The 16,258-nt window shown below is 41.9% G+C and overlaps 1 protein-coding gene across 2 annotated transcripts; it reads left to right on the top strand.

The window, feature by feature from the left end:
* Positions 1-435: 435 nt before the first annotated feature.
* On the top strand, positions 436-15,795 carry LGALS8 (galectin 8). 2 transcript variants are annotated; one of them, XM_050316256.1, is made up of 10 exons: positions 436-523; positions 2,591-2,764; positions 6,482-6,570; positions 7,272-7,482; positions 8,135-8,251; positions 9,981-10,037; positions 10,116-10,142; positions 11,503-11,591; positions 13,932-14,097; positions 14,515-15,795. In XM_050316256.1, the coding sequence occupies exons 2-10, from the start codon at positions 2,687-2,689 to the stop codon at positions 14,662-14,664; spliced, it is 984 nt and encodes a 327-aa protein (XP_050172213.1). In that variant the 5' UTR covers positions 436-523; positions 2,591-2,686; the 3' UTR covers positions 14,665-15,795. The 2 variants fall into 2 exon arrangements, with proteins under 2 accessions (XP_050172213.1, XP_050172214.1); XM_050316257.1 differs by lacking the exons at positions 436-523; positions 9,981-10,037.
* Positions 15,796-16,258: the final 463 nt, after the last annotated feature.

Below are 16,258 nucleotides of genomic sequence, written 5' to 3'. Positions count from 1 at the left end.
CAGAGCACTGGAACAGGCTGCCCAGGGAGGTCGTGGAGTCCTTCCTCTCTGGACACATTCAAAGCCCACCTGGACGCGTTCCTGAGTAACCTGCTCTAGGTGATCCTGCCTTGGCAGGGGGGTTGGACTGGGTGATCCCCAGAGGCCCCTTCCACCCCTAACAATTCTGTGATTCCGTGTGAGATGTCTCTTGCCAGGTAAACGCAACACATAGAGGAAGCCAAGGCTTTGCAGGGGAAGGAGCTGAATTAACTTCACAAGGTGTAAACCCAGCCCCACGGAGCACGTGGCTCTCGGGCCCTCCCAGGTCACTTCCAACCCACAGCCGGTGCCAGGGAGGCACCCGCACTTCCAGGAACAATCCCTGGGCTGGGCCGGGCCGGGCCGGCCCCGGCGGGGCGGCCCTCGCTGACGTGCGGGCGGCCGGAAGCGGGGGCGGAGCGGGCGGGCGGCCATGGCGGCGCGGGGCGGTGTCGGCCTGAGGGGGTGCCGGCGCTGGTAGTCACGGAGGGTCGTCGTGCGGGTAAGAGAGGGAGCGGAGAGAGTGGTGACACCCTCCGCACCCTTCCTGCGTGTGTGTGTGTGTGGGCCGGGGTGAGGGGCTGCCTCGGGCCGCCTGGGGGCTGAGGTGGCCGAGGTTGGCCGGTGAAACTGGTCCCGCGTCCTTCCAGTGCGCTGGAGTGCTGGGTGTGTAGCTGCGGGCGGGGACGCCGCCGCTGTGTTGTACTTTGATTGCCTGCAGATACCCATTAAGGGTCTCGGTTGTTCTCTTTGCACGAGCCTTGTTGGCACTGTTGTAAAATCCAGCTTTGATTATAGGGTCTGACCGGAGTTACCCTCTCGAAGGACGTTTTCTGCGTGTCACAGTGGGACAGCATAATAGCTGGTTATTGGCCTCTGTGGCTTCCTGTTTTTCTGCTGAAGAGATTTTCATCTCTTTGCAGTGTGTGAGAGAAGGAAAGCCTGTGTTATCTTTTCCAGTTCTGAAAGTGCATTCAGGGAGCCTCAGCTTGCAGTGTTGCAGACATGGTGTCACCTGTGCTGGCAGCGGTTCCTCTGACAGGAGGGTACAGGAGAGCCTTGCAGTTGCATGCCTGTCTCCTGGTTTTGACAAACAGAGCCTTAATGGCAGCTTTCCCTGATTGCTGTGACTTTGTCAATAAAAATACTAATAGACAAACAAAAAGCCCCTCATCACTCTGGCGTGGGGCTGCCAGGTCTGTCACGACTGATAAGACAGTTGTGTGCCAGGATCCTCTCCCAGCAGGATCTAGATTGCTGTTGCACACCCAGGGAAGTTCAGGTAATAGCGTGTTAGATTGTAGGTTTCATTTTTGTGTGGTCTGCTATTGGACTTTACAGTGGTAAAGGCAAAATTATTGTTTGTTTTGGTCTTGATTTTCTCCTTAAAACAATGAAATTTGCTTGCACAGGCAAAAGTGAATTAATTGGTAGTAGTATCCTGTGGGAAGATCAAAAGGCAGAATGTTATGCAGTGTTGGCACCTTATGTTCTCTGAATTGTATTCTATACTCTGGTCTTAAGTAGGTGAATTGATTCCCTTCTGGCCCAAATCTCCAACAAGGTAAGTCAGATACTGCAAAATGGAGACACTCTATTGTTTAATCATTGCAGAAGATTAACCCCTGTGTCCTGTGGAACAGGTCACAGACCTTGGGGTTTTTTGTTTGGTGGTGGTTTTTTTAAATTTTTCTTTCTAATATTACTTTTCAAACAGTAATGATTCTAGAGCCCTCACCTTTGACTTTTTCCCTCTCTGCCTGTCATCACCACACAGTTTGCATGCTACCTTAAGTTGTTTCTCCAGAATGTGCAAGAAATAATTACTTAAGACTTTCAGCTGGGCCCTGAATTTTGGTCACTTTGTTGGAAGGTTTGCTGAACAAGTTGCAGTGTAGCTGGATATACTCACAAGCTGTTGTTTAGTTTCTTATTAATGTTGTGCCTTTAATTCAAGTTTTAAACTCCTGTAATTAATTTTGGACTTCAGGGATTGTATGTGTTGGAGGAAGAAATATAAAACACCCTTTTTTTCCCTGCTGTGTCTTTGCCTAGAATCTCTTAACTTTATGTAAGATAAAGGTGGAAAAGACAAGGTCACCCCCTAAGACTTGTCTGCCGTGGGAAATCTGGAGTTAGTACAGGAAGTGTAAAGGAAACCGATATGTTTCTTTGTCTTGGAGAAACTGCTTTTGTCCTGTGTATCTTTTCCCTGCCTACAGACAGGGGTCAGCTGCAAAGGGAAGGCTATTGGGGCTATTGTTGAGGATCACTGAGTTATCAGTGTTCCCCTGGATAAGGATGATTTTTACATGGGATTCTGTCTCCATATATCTAATCTTAGGAAGCTGCTGCTGACGGTGTGTACTAGTGTGCACTGTCCCTCATTAGAGTGGCACCTTATCTCTTTAAGCAAGCCTCTTATTTTTGTATTTCAAAACTGCAGCAAATTTTCTGGAAAGACGTTTGCATCATTTCTTGTGCTATTTAAAGTTATACCTTGGAGGATTTCACTTCATGTTTTGTCACTTTGTTTCTTTCTAATTAAAAGTTTTGGGTTTCTTCTAAGGGATCTCTCCTTTGGTAATGCCTGACCAGTGAGTCCTTTAAATACGCTCCAGCAGTGGTCACACAGAACTGACAGACTTAAACTGGAGGAGGGAAGATGACTTCCTTGGATGTAGCACAGAAGACAATGAGAAACCTGACCTTGGATACACCAGAGAAGACAATCAGTAACCCGGTAACTCCTCTGTCATGTCAACAGTGTCTCCCTTGGGAAATGGGACTTTGCTGTTTTATGTTGTGCTGTTTTGCATAGTGAGGAGTGTTGCTGAGAACTCTGCACTGCTCAGGTGTTTTAGGGAGAATGTCACAGGTGACACGAGCTGGTGGTGTTTACAAATTGTGCTGTAAACAAATGGACACTTAATGCACAGGACTTCCAGAACAGGACAGACATTCTGTCAGCCTTGGAGGCTAGTCCTTTTTCTTACACAGCTTATGTAGGTGTCTGGCAGTTTTTGCAGAATGTGCTGGAGAGTGAAAATATGATAAACAATGTTTTCTCTCCTAATTCTCTGTAAACATAGGTGGTGCCTGGCAGCTGTCATGAAATGTTTATTTTGTGGTGCCTGTAGCTTCAGTCTGAACAATTAAACTTGGAATCTTTTTTCATAGTTAACGTCTTAATTTACAAAATTCCTATTTTGTAGGGAAGACTTGAGATAACACGATTCAGCGACTGCAGAGAGTAGATTTGACTGAATGTCGTTTGCCTAACTCAATCTGGAGACTTTCTCTGAAAAGCTCTATCTTTCTCGTGATCTGTGACAGCAGCCTGACACTGGCTCACCCTAAGGGGTGAGCTGAAATTGTGTTTTTTGTTGTGTCTTTAAAAAGGTAGTTTCTTTGACTCCGCAGGAAATAGTATTTTTAACATTCTGTGCTAGAACAGTTTTAAAATATTGAAGTCTATAGAGTGTCTGTGTGGAGTGTACAGTAACACAGATCTGCACAGGACTTCCTTATCTATTACAGCTTTGCACTGTCACAATTTGTGCTCTCAGTGATTGTTCATTCCCTCCGCATGCTCACTGTATTTGCAGAGTGGATAGAGTTAGGGATGATGGGGGAATAGGTTTAAGCTCCCTCACAAGAACCCAACTGGAAGGGAAACGAAAGCTGTAGGATTAACTAGAAGGTGGAAGGACTGAACTGCAAAAGGAATGGGAGGATGAAAGTTGGTAGATGGAGATTTTGGTGGGAGAGGAGGTGTGAAGAGGAGGATTAGGAGGTGTTTAGGACAAATGAGCGGTGTAAAAGAGTTCAGAAAATTCGGTGACTGCAAGGGAACTGATGAGTATGATGGGTGAAAAGACTTAGCTGGAGAATCAAAGGGGTAAACTAGTGCTTATGGGTAAAGAGCCTAAGGTGAGAAAAGGATGAGTATTTGGCATTGAAATATGGGGGCAGAGTTGGAAAAAGTTGTGCTGATGATCTCAGGACAGCCTCCGGACAAGGCCATGAACAAGCTGCTCTATCTGACCTTGCTTTGATGAAGGCACTGTGCTAGAGATACCAGAGGTGTCTTCCAGTCTCAACCCTTCTGTAGTAGGGCATGCTATGAAATGCCATTGTTTCAGTGAATCATTCCATTAGCAGGAAAACTGTTTTCAGGCATCTAGAAATTTCTGCTTTCCTCTTTATCCCCTTTACTCCACCCATCTGATAAGAAATGTTGACATAACCAGTCTGATAGGGCAGCTGTCCAATACCCAGCAACCTGGATGAAAACTGTGTTATCACAGTCCTTTCCTCTGTTTTATAAAAGATGCACATTTTAGAAAGAACCTCATCTTCAAGACCTCTCAAACTCAGTTGACATGAGCATTTGGCTTTAGAGGTAATTTTTGGAGATCTGAGAGGTGGGATGATGGTAGGTCATGTCATGTCACAAACATTGTTCTTAATAAATGAGGAAAAATTAGTAGAAGAGTGTCTTGGGACATAAGGAAATTACAGACACATTCTGTGATGACAAACTCTCATTAAAATTGCAGTATTGCACACAGAAGATACTCTATTATGGTCTTGAAGATTCCATGTCTGAGCTTCCGAAGAGCTGATGGGACACCTTATTTTCTCCTAATTAAATGCATCCTTTCAAATATAGAGAAGTGTTTTTGCCATAGTTCCTCTTTCAGAAGTAAATGACTTTGCTTCCCTAGAGCAGTTAAGTCCCAGTGTCCCTGGGCTGGGTCTGTGTGCTTCTCTGGTTCGTCTTTGTAGACTGAACCAGTAACTTACTACTCTGCTGCATTACTCAGAGCTACTGCCCCTCAGGAGCAGTGTGCTAAAGCTAAAAGAGCCAAGATAAGTTTTTTATTTTTTATTATTATTGTTCTTATTTTTTAAATAAAAATGAGCTTCCTACATGCAGCTTGTGTATTAAGGAACCAAGCCAATGTCAGTAAGCAGAGGGATTTCAGCCTATTTATTCTTTCACATTTTTATACTTAATTTCACATTTTGGTCCTTCACTGCTGTACCTGCTTAAGCCAGTAAAAATGATGAAACTTAAAACAACCTGACCATTTGTGAGCTTATACTTGAGAAGTTTTTTTTCCTGATGTAGAAGATGACTGGAAATTAGGTGTTATGCGATGTGTGGGTAGCAGAGAAGGGAAGTGAAGGGTGGGCAGAAAAGGATGTGTATCTGCTGGCAGAAATAATCAACACTGGATTTAGACAGTTTTACTGTCAGCCCCCCTTTCTTCCTCACAGATTAACAAGGATATGTGTCAGCAAACACATATCCTTTCCATATCTTCCTGTTCCGCATGACTTTTTTTTTTTTTTTCCTTGAGTCTCAACTTGTCCTTTTATGCTCCAATATTTGATTCAAGAGTAGTGCTTCCACTGTGTTCATTATTTTTGTTGTTAAGTTATTGGAACTCTTGTTTGCAATTGACATTTCGTTCCAGAGATATTCTCAAATCTTATACACTATTCCATAGATCATGGATTTTGTGGGAAAAAAAAACAAAACCCAACCTTGGCAAAGTTTTTTGTGTGTTAACTGAAGCAAATGCAACATTTGCTACCATTTACTTTCTTTTTCAATCTAAAGCACACCTGGTGAAATGCAGAGTTACAGCTTTACTTTAGATCAGTCTCCTGGAACTTCCACAGTTTAATGTCAAGGAGCATCCCTTCCCTTCCTGAGATGCTGGGTGCACCAGCTGATGATCACAGTGGGGCTTCTGTCAGCATGTCTGAACCTTGCCGGTGAGCTGTGCTGGGGTGTTCGGGGCTTTTGTCTTAACTGACATGTCCCCTCGTATGGTTTAACAGTGTACTGCAGACACCATAAAGTCCAAGACTCCTGAGCAGGGCGGTTTCAGTGCACTTTGCAGTTCTTAGCTCATTAGGGTGAGGTGTTTTATTGTGTTTGTATAGTATTTACTAAGGAGACGCTCTGTAACATAGTATCTTCTTTTCCTATCACTGTTTTCCAAAACGGAGCAAGAACAAGCAAAAAGGCACCTGCTGTAGTGTCTGGGGTCAGAAGGGTTGTGGAAGTTGCCTCCTGGTATGAGCAAAGAGCAGATCATAGTCAGCCCTTGGGAATGACCTAATTTTAAATGAATCCTCTTTATCCTCTACAAAAAGTGAGGCAATAAAATATTACCACTCCTCATCTAAGAGCTAGGAATGGAGGATGGAAATTTTAGTTTTAATTTTATCTGGAATCCTTGCTTTTCACAGGAGAAAATGTGCCATGTTTTTCCTTCCTGTTGTGGTTTCTTTTAAATTAAAAGATAGTTGTGTTTATTGTGCTAGACCACCACATAATTAAGTATTAGAATATTAATTTTTAAACTGTTTTGGTTTTTTTGCCTCTATCACAAAATGTTATTGGAATATTTTTTCTTTTTTTCTTCCTTCCCTCTTCTAGGTCATTCCATATGTTGGGACAATACTTGGTGGCCTTGCTCCTGGAATGCTGATGGTGATACATGGCACTGTTCCTGATGATGCAGACAGGTAGTGGCTATGGTGTCACATTTTGCAGTGTCACCATACGAACAAGAATGGAATGGATAAAGTGTTTCCAGGGGTCCTACTTATGATGGCACACAAAGGCTTGATCTAAATCCTTGTGATAGCATCGGATTAAATGCAAGCTTCAGTGGATAATGAAAACTTTGGGATGAGAAGTGGAGAACTGAATTTTTGCTGATCCTCTCTTCTCTCTTTTTGTTTGCCTGCTTTGGCAGGGTTTTTTCCCAGTCATAGCATGTGTCTGTTTCTCTAAAGGGATTATCTGAGACTAACCAAATTGATAACTGAATGTGCTGTGTGTAGGGATTACCTTAAGCTGGGATAAGGAGGTCAGTATGAGTGTTCTGTTCCCCAGCTTTACCCCAAGTTCATTTGATATATTCTGCTGAAGATGATGGGAGGGAAGGTGGTGAACACTATAAGTGAGGGATTCACATGATATTAATGATAACCATTAGATAGATACTTAAATACTTTAATTCATTGAAATACATCTTGGGAGAACCTTTCACAAATGCATAGGAATTGGACAAATACGTGTTTGGGTTTTCTTTTCCTTACCCAGTGACATTCATTGTGTCTACCTGTTCAGAGGCTCCACACTAAAACTCAAATGTACCAAACTTTTAGATGATTTCTTGACACACTGAGCTGAATGTGGTTTGTCTTATTTTTATGATTAGATTCCAGGTGGATTTACAATGTGGCAGCAGCATAAAGCCTCGGGCTGATGTGGCATTTCATTTCAACCCCCGCTTCAAAAGATCTGGCTGCATTGTTTGCAACACACTGGAGAGGGAAAAATGGGGCTGGGAGGAGATCACTTATGAGATGCCCTTTGAGAAAGGGAAGTCATTTGAGATTGTCATCATGATTTTAAGGGATAAATTCCAGGTGAGTCTGGGACGATTCTTCATCTGCAGCCAGTTGTCAGCCCAGTAAAAGACAGGTATTTTCTATAATTACAGTAAGTTTTGGAAGTCTTGGTGTCTGTGTTACCTAGGTATAGTCTAACTACAGAAAAGTTTAGAGCTTTTCTTTAAAGAAGTGCTAATTAAAACAGACCTTTAAATTTGTATTGCTTCCCTGTGAGTTGGATGAGTAGGCAAGTAACTTACTGTCGTGGCTAATGGCTAGTCCTTCCTTCCCTTCTTATGTGCAAAAGGCTAACCTTGGGATAAACCTCTTCTGTGACTAGTGTAGGACAGTCCTCTTGGAGGGAACATGTGAGGTGTACTTGTCTTGCTCTGTTAGACTGCAATAGTAGATTCTATTAGATTGGTAACACCACATTGGTAAATGATTAGGTGCTAGAAACAAAGGTGTGAAATGCAAATTTTAGTGTAGGCAAATAAATTTTCTTCATAGTGACTGAAAGAGAGACTGAATCGTGGATGAGCTGAACTAGTAGATCTGATGTTTCTAGGACATTCCCCTCTTCTGTACCAAACCAGTGTAAAACAGGTAACATGCGTACGGTTTGATACATGGCTGGTGTAATGTATGTTTAATACAGTTTTTCCGGGTTTGTTTCCTGTCTCTTTAGGTGACTGTGAACAAGAAACACTTGCTACTCTACAACCACAGAATTAGCCTTGAAAAAATAGATACTCTTGGAATATATGGCAAAGTGCAGATCAAAACCATAGATTTTATTTCTAATGTAAGTTATAAAGATACCTGATTTGTTTGATTCTTTTTCTTTCTCTTGCTAAACTACATAGTAGGATTTATGGTAAAAAGGAAGTGAAGAAAAGCAGCTACACAATCTAATGTTAGTTACAAGATTTTAGTTTTCCCCTCATTTTGACATGTGAGTCTTGTGAGGATTTCTGTCCTCCCATTTTAGTCTTGTGGTTAGGGGCAGAAGGGTGACAAAGCTAGTAGGACAGATGGTATAAGAATTGATTGGATACTGAATCTGGGAGTGGATTAGACTTCTCAAGTGTTGCAGAGGCTCCAGAAGGAGCTCTTGAGTATTCATTGCTTCTAAGTGACAAGTATAGCCATGACTGTCACTTGTTGCTTGGCTTTGAATACCAGGGTCAGCCACAGCTGGAAATCCTTGTGCACATAACCCTATTTTTCCTGCTAAAATGACCAAAATGTTAAATGAAGCCATAAGTAGGAGTGTACATTTAATTATGGGGGATGAGAAGAGATATCCTTTCTAAAAGACTTTGTAGCATGAGATATACTTGGACCAAACTGCAGTGAATTTGAAGTGAAGACAGTGCTGTTCTTCCTCTCAGCTGCCAGCTCTGCTAGAGAAAGTATACCAACAGGGAGGAGTTAAACAACATTTCCCCCTGTGCAGAAGGAGAGATCCTTCTGTTCTGGAAGGGTGAGACTTTTAGGCAGAAACTGAAGGTGATAAGTTCCAGGGAGATACAGAAGGTGAATACCTTTTCCTTTTTCTGTCACTCACTAAGGCAGCCTTCCTACTCCTGTGTAATATTCTGTGTCCTTTCTGCTCCATCCTCACTACATTGTGGGCAAAGCTTGGGTCTCTTGCTGCCAAATATCAGGTCTAACTCAGGTCATTAGACTAATAACTGTGTTGGTAAAAGGTGAAGGACCTGAACATAATGAGGTCTAAGCTTTAAACATAGGTCTTACCCACCGATAATTTGCAAAGCCTGTAAACAGAATTTCATGGGCCCCATCATTTGGCCTTGGGCATGTTGCCAGAAATGTGTTCCTGCAGAGCTGTCTGAGTCCTGATCTTGGAGGACTGACTCTGAGAAGAGCTTGGGGCCAAGCAGGTGCTGTGGGTTGGTGTCACAACCACAAAATGATACACTTGGTTTAGTCCATGGTTGATGTATCCTTTGCAGAAGAAAAGAATGGAAAAGGGTGATTCATTTTAGTCTTTGCTTTTAAGACACTTTCCTGAGGAGGAAGGTGGAAGCTTGTGTTGAAATAAACAAGCTGAAGACACAATCTGCTAGGGCTAAGCAGGAGCTATGTCTCTGCTTGACTGTGTTGCTCATCTGTCTTTCCCATGGGAAGGGACAGGGATGCAGGGGATTGCTTAGAATCCTAAGAACCCCCCCTAAATGGACCTGCCGTGCTGGTGTTTCTGCCCCAGTGAGGAAAACTGTGGGTACCCTCCAATGCCGAGGGCTTAACAGTGCTCTGACTATTAAATAAAGATTCAAAATGTAATGAGGTGGTCTACAGAAATCTCAATTTGGTTTCAGCTGTTGCACTTCATGACTTTTCTGTGGTTTGTAGTAGTTTGGCTGTCTTTTTCATTACCAGAACCCTAGATTTCCATGTTAACATTTCACCCTTCAAAGCCGCACAGATCCTTGTATGCTTCTAAACCAACTTAATGTTACGAGTTCTGTGATGTTAGCAATGACACCTAAATGTCTCTCTTTCTGCAGTCTTTACAAGGCTCTCAGCCATCGTCTCTAGGAGTAACAAAGATAAATACAGAAAATGTACGTATATTTGTAAAAGGTTGATTGCATCTCCCTGTTGTCTGATAAGCTAGATAATGTTCTTTTTTTCTCTTGTAGGGGGCAATGCCAAGTGGTTCACAATTGGTAAGTGTCTCATGTAGATTTGTGGCAAATGTGAAGAGTAAAATAATCAAAATAAAAGTATCTCAGTTATTCGTGAAAAAGCATGCACAGAACAAGGGAGTTGAAGGGTCTACTGGGAGGTGATCATCAGTGATGTTTTGCAGAGAGTAATCCTCTGCTACTAGTAAAAGTGAGGCTATTTGTCAAATCATTTAGAAAACCCAAGAGATAAACACAACATCCATAACCATAAACAGAGAAATAAAAAGTGAGGTGCCTGAAGTTTTAAAGGACCAAATCACATTCAAAACATTTTTTTTTTTTTTCAGAAAAGTGTACTTTGTTTTCTCTACCTTAGGGAATACCTGCAAAGCAAATGTATTCTGCAGTCATACCATGTTAATGTGTGTGTCCTGGAAACCTGTCTGGTACATCTTCCTCTTGCTGGCCGATCCGTGCCATCCCTGTGTACACTCCAGGTAGCTGGATGCAGGCATTGCACCTTAGGGTTGGAACTTGCACCCAGCTAACGTGGAGCGTACAGAGAGTGAGTCCTCATTTCTTTGCAAGAAGCTGTGCAGGTGGAGTGTATCCAGACTGGAGTAAGGACCACGCTCAAACTGAAAAGGGGTTGAAAGCCAGGAATGTGTACAAATAGAAATTGTGGAGAAGGTGAAGTTGCAGTGAGTGCCATGATTTTAGATGCTTTGCCATTTGACAGCCTGCCTTCAGTTTTATTTCAAAACCAGATGCAAGTGGTGGACTCCAACAAAGAACATAAAGGGGAAGTACTTCTCCATTTGCTCCTTTTCCCTGATAAAAATAACTTCTAACACAATATAAAAATAAGATGAATAAAATACTTGCACTATCTATGAGCTGATGCAGGAGAACAGAATACTCAGTGTCCTTACTTCTGGTACTTGTGCAACTGTGGGACAACAACACCTACCATGAGTCTTACCCTTCAAAGCAAACCTGACTCTTTCAGAGAGGAGAGGTCAGGATGGATGTATCTATATAATTATGTGTTTTGAATTTAAATTATTGCAGGGAGTTTCATGCTTACATTTTTCTTGTTTTGTCTTTGCCTCCTTCCTCTCCTTCCACCATTAGTGTGGCAGAAGTAGTTGTGAATAACGCTAATTTTGAACCCAAGGTGGTTGTCTAAAGAAAAAAACCAACACATTGATATGCTTATCTCAGTGTTAAGTTTTCCACTGTAGCATTAGTATCCCAGAACATGTTGATAGGAATAACTTTAGCTGTAGGTGCAGATTCACAATTGTGGGCCAAATTTCTTCCCGCCATAGTAAAGCTCAGCTTGTATATTGGAAAAAGTAAGTCACAGTCAAAACTTGTACTGGTGGTATACTTCCAGGGTGTTCCTTACGTTGGGAAACTTGACACTGCACTTCATCCAGGATGCACAATTGCCATTAAAGGAGAAGTACATAAAAACCCAAAGAGGTACGTGTTATGGATTTTTTTTCTGCTGTTTAACTGAAGTACTCTTGAGCCTGAGTAAGCTTTTCCATTGCCTCTGTATATCCTTACTGACTTGCAACTTTGCATCTGGAATCATCTGAAACTACAGTGCAGTTTTCTCAGGAACCTGCAGGATACTGCTTTAGAGAGGACTTAAAGAGCAGCTCCATTGTGAAAAGTGAAGGTAAAACCTGAGTGACTTAACCTACTAAATCTGCATCGTTGACATGTTTGTGTATCTATTCAGGGCTTTCCATTGTGCAAGACGTGTGAGCAAATGTACTGTACAGTGACAGCTTCTATTCTAAAGAGATCCAGGAGTAGGGAAACTGGCAGAAATAGGTGGAAAATGAGTGAGTTAGATGAGTTGCTGGTGTACTCAAATGCTGCATGTTTCAACATTTCTCTGAATGCCTCTCTGACAACCTCCTCAGTATAAGCATGAAGGTACTAACTGACAAGAACTGAGTGATGAACTGAGTGATTAGAGGGATGGAACTCCTCTCCTGTGAGAAAAGGCTAAGAGAATTGGGGTCGTTCAGCCTGGAAAAAAGAATGCTTGAGGGAGACCTAATTGCACCTTTCTGGTACCTGAAGGGAGCCTACAAGAAAGATGGAGAGAGACTGTTTATAAGGGCATGTAGTGACAGGACCAGGGAAAACAGCTTCCAATTGAAAGACAGTAGGATTAGATTAGATTAGATAGTGGGAAGAAATTTGTTACTGTGAGTGTGGTGAGGCACTGGAACAGGTTGCCCAAGGAAGTTGTGAAGGTCCCATCCCTGGCAGTGTTCAAGGCCATGTTGGATGGGGCTTGGAGCAACCTGGTCTAGTGGAAGGTGTCCATCTCTCAGCAGGGACATTGAAACTAGATGATCTTTAAGATCTCTTCCAGTCCAGGCTATTCTGTGATTTTATGAAAGCTATTAGAGGAGTATGAGCTGTAAGTTTGATAGCAAATTAGGAACAAAGGGTTGCCAAGAAGACATTTTCCCAACGTGAAATAAAGGTGGGAGAGGAGGGGAGCGCAGTGTAGTCAAAATGTAGCTGAGGAAATGTCTGTGCTTCAGCATGCTTGTTATTTAAAGAGTGGTTTGGCTCTGCAGAAACATAAATGCCTAAAACTGACGCAGTTTGTGCAAATGATGAGAAGCGTGCTTTTCACACTCTGTGTGTGCATTGCACTCCTGCTTTCTCAGGGCATATTTCTTCCCTGCAGTTGAACAGCATTCAAAGTTCATATTCATACTGGAACCTAAGTCTAGAAATCTCATCAACAAAGTTTGGATGGACTTCAGATTGAACAGGATAAATAATAATTGGAGAGTGTATTACTTCTTTTGGCTTGAAAAATTTATTAGCACATTTCAAGTGCTGAATGTGCTGCTTATAAGCATGAAGAGGCTTTTGGCTGTTAGTTAAACCATTGCAGGTTGTCTGCTCTTTGGGTTTGAGCTTTTAAATATATTCATATAGAGTTTATAAATTATTTCACGACTTTCACTTATTTTACACAGTTCTAGACATTCTTTTTTCTTGGTGAAAAAGAGAACTTCACAGCTTGGAAGTACTGCTGTATTTCCTATCTGGACTGAATGATTTTCAAAAAGGGCAATAATCTGACAGCTGGAGCTAATTTGGGGGAGGGGATAATATTTGTTCTTCAAGTGCAGTAAAGTCTTTGCTGCAGGTTGAAGCATTTGTTTGAATTTGGATGACTCTTCCCTCTGATCAGTCTTCTCCAGAGCTCCACTTTAGGAACCCTGTTTTGTGGACATGCCTGAGACTGTGGAGTGTTCATTTAGCCTGGGCAGAGCTCCGCTGCCTACAGAATAATATTTTGTATGCATGGTGTCCCACCAGTCTTGAATGTATGGAGAGAACCCTCAAAACTTTTCCTTAGAGTCTGACCAGTTTGTTGGCAGAAAGAACAGTGTCTTTAGGTAAAACAAAGCCTCCCCCTCTCCATTGTCTGAGGGAAAGAGAAGGGGGAGCAGGCAGCACAGTGTGTTCCTGTGAGAGTGTTGCTTCCTAGGGCAGTAGAGGAGCAGCTCTTGGCCCTCTTGGCTCAATTCCTTCCTGCTGAGACATGAGCAGAGAGCTGTGAGTGTGAAGTGGATCTAGCCAGGTCACGTCCTACATTTGCTACCTCCAGCAAAGGTTTCTGTGCAAAGGAGATAAATGCATGTTAGCTGCCTGCTTGGTTCTTCAGGTGAATCATGGCACTGGCTCCCAAACAGTCCTGAGTATTGACTAAGGACTTGGTAAATGGCATGGAGTACTGCACTGTGTTTATAAACCCTTCTAAAAAATATCTTCCAGCTTTGCGATAAATCTGAGACCAAGTGACTCAAAGGACATTGCATTACATCTCAATCCCCGAGTGAAAAATAAAGTTTTTGTAAGAAACTCCTACCTTCATGACAGCTGGGGAGAAGAGGAAAAGGAAGTTGCTAACTTCCCTTTCAGTCCAGGGATGTACTTTGAGGTAAGATTAACTGAAACATAGCATCAAATGAGAAATTCTGCCAAAAGGCTTAACATTCAGATTTAAATAAAACTGCTATTCCTGCATTTCAATGTCTTGAGAAGATTTAGGATGAGCAGAGCTTTGACTTATATAGAAGCTTGACTTAAATAGAAGTAAAAATTTGGCCTGTGCTCAGAATGAATTTTAATCGAATTGAGTTGGACTTGGTAATCCTTATGGGTCTCTTGCAATTTAAGTTATTCTATGATTCTGTGAATTTTATTGATGTTCCACTTTTATAAATAAAAGTTGCTTTTGCATAAAACATTCTCTGTAACAGAAGCAGGTCTTGCCCAAGTCTAGGCTAGGTCATCAGGTTGTTTTTCATGTCTTACCTGAGCTTAAAACTTAACTGTTTCTCTTTTTGCTTTTCAGCTGATTATTTTCTGTGATGCCCATCAGTTCAAAGTTGCTGTTAATGGTGTTCACACTCTGGAGTACAAGCATCGTTTTAAACAACTTGAAAAGATCAACGTAGTGGAAGTCACAGGAGATGTTCACTTGTTAGATGTGAAGAGCTGGTAGTTCTTTTCCATCAGTACTAAAAGAATTAAGCCTCTTCTAATGACAGTGCCTCCTTGTCAAGTACAAACAGGTGCTGACTCATGCTGAGCCTGCCTTTAACCTGTCTAGGCTTCTGCATCTGCCTGAGTTAGGCAAGTACCAGAACTGCTAACTGCAAGAGTAAATCCTCCTCCAGTTTACAGTTTCCTGGCAAGCTAAGTAAGTGTTAGCTCAGATAAATCTCCTCTATTACTGAACCTTAGCAATATGAAAATGCTGCAACCTACTGTGTCTAACAATTGCACTTGGTATGTTTAAGTTAAACTACTATTCATCATTCCTCGATAGCATACATTCAATATTATAATGTAGAAATGAGACTGGAATAGGATCCAAAGATACAGTTATTCACCTCAAAAGGGATGTTCGTAATTTATTTAAAATACAACTATGAAATATACTTACCTTCTTCTTAGTTTATATTAGCAATTATAACCTTTTTACTGAGGGTAGGTTAAGCTAACAGTTGACCCATTAGTTCTAGCAAAAGGCAAGGAGGAATTTGATCTTAATTCTTAAGCCTGCTGCTGCAGCAGGTCCCTTCTCTGACACTCATGCTTATGTCACTTCCTGCTTCTGAGGGGCCTAACATTTCTACCTTTTAGTTTTCCAAAGTGAAACAAAGGAACATGATTTAGCTGGTTCTAATTTCATGAACTTTTGAAAGCTTATTTGATCTGAAGAGGCTCCCAGCTGAGTTAAGATTGCTTAGGGCCTGAAGAAGATGTTTGTGGGTTTCATTTTTAAAAAACTGTGTGAACCCAGGAACTCCAGGTAGGGTTTCAGCTGAGAGGGCAATTGAGTGACTACTCATCAGTGGACTAGAGAATTAATCCTTTTTCAGTCTTGTATTAAAATACTATCTCTGTGAAACCATGTTTCCATTCAGTTTTCTGTACCAGTATCAGTCTTAATTTTTAAATTATTTTTAAAAATAAGTTGCTACTGTCAGTACATGCCTGAAGAATGTTCCTATTTATCTTAAGAGCTGCCAGAAGTGAAGCAATTTCAAGAATAAGATGTACACTAAAAGACTGTTAATTACCAGATTTAATGTATAAAAAGCATAAATAAAAACAACTGTGAACTCTACTCTGCTTTTCTCCAAGTGTAGTTAAGTAGCTATGATCCCTTTGTGGTTATATCTCTGAGTTGGCATAGTGACTCTGACTGGAAAACCATTTCTACTTAAGGAATTAGTGATCCACAGGCCAGTTAACCTGAGCAAGGGTAGGGCTGGGCCTTGGCTGTGCTGGTGTGTCCTTCAGGACAGTGTTGTGCTGTGTCCCCCTGGGCTGCAGGGTAAACTTAGCTGGCTGATTTTAGCAGAGGAGCTGGTAGGCAGCTCCTACTGGCAGTAACACACCTTGCCTTCCTGTAAGAGTTCAGCGGGAAGTTCTCGTGTGATGTCCTTTTTGTTTGACAGCAGACACAATTAATAGTTGTTTTATGAACATCCTCTAAGAGCTTGAATGAGGCAGCCTTTCTGTGTATGGGAGCTGCACCCTGGACAGAGACCTGTTCCCAGCACCCAATGGGATGTAAGATCATCTCT

Source organism: Myiozetetes cayanensis, unplaced genomic scaffold (genome assembly GCF_022539395.1).
Source record: "Myiozetetes cayanensis isolate MyiCay16 unplaced genomic scaffold, myiCay2020 scf2-11, whole genome shotgun sequence".
Taxonomy (NCBI): Eukaryota; Metazoa; Chordata; class Aves; order Passeriformes; family Tyrannidae; genus Myiozetetes; species Myiozetetes cayanensis.
The sequence above is the reverse complement of the archived record's forward strand: the minus strand, read 5'-3'. Positions and strand labels throughout refer to the sequence as shown.

Excerpts from the sequence above, each read along its gene's own strand:
- LGALS8 (XM_050316256.1), top strand. The coding sequence starts at position 2,687 with ATGACTTCCTTGGATGTAGCACAGAAGACAATGAGAAACCTGACCTTG. Across the intron at positions 2,765-6,481 it reads AGAAGACAATCAGTAACCCG|GTCATTCCATATGTTGGGAC; the intron begins GTAACTCCTCTG and ends TCCCTCTTCTAG. Across the intron at positions 10,143-11,502 it reads TGCCAAGTGGTTCACAATTG|GGTGTTCCTTACGTTGGGAA; the intron begins GTAAGTGTCTCA and ends GTATACTTCCAG.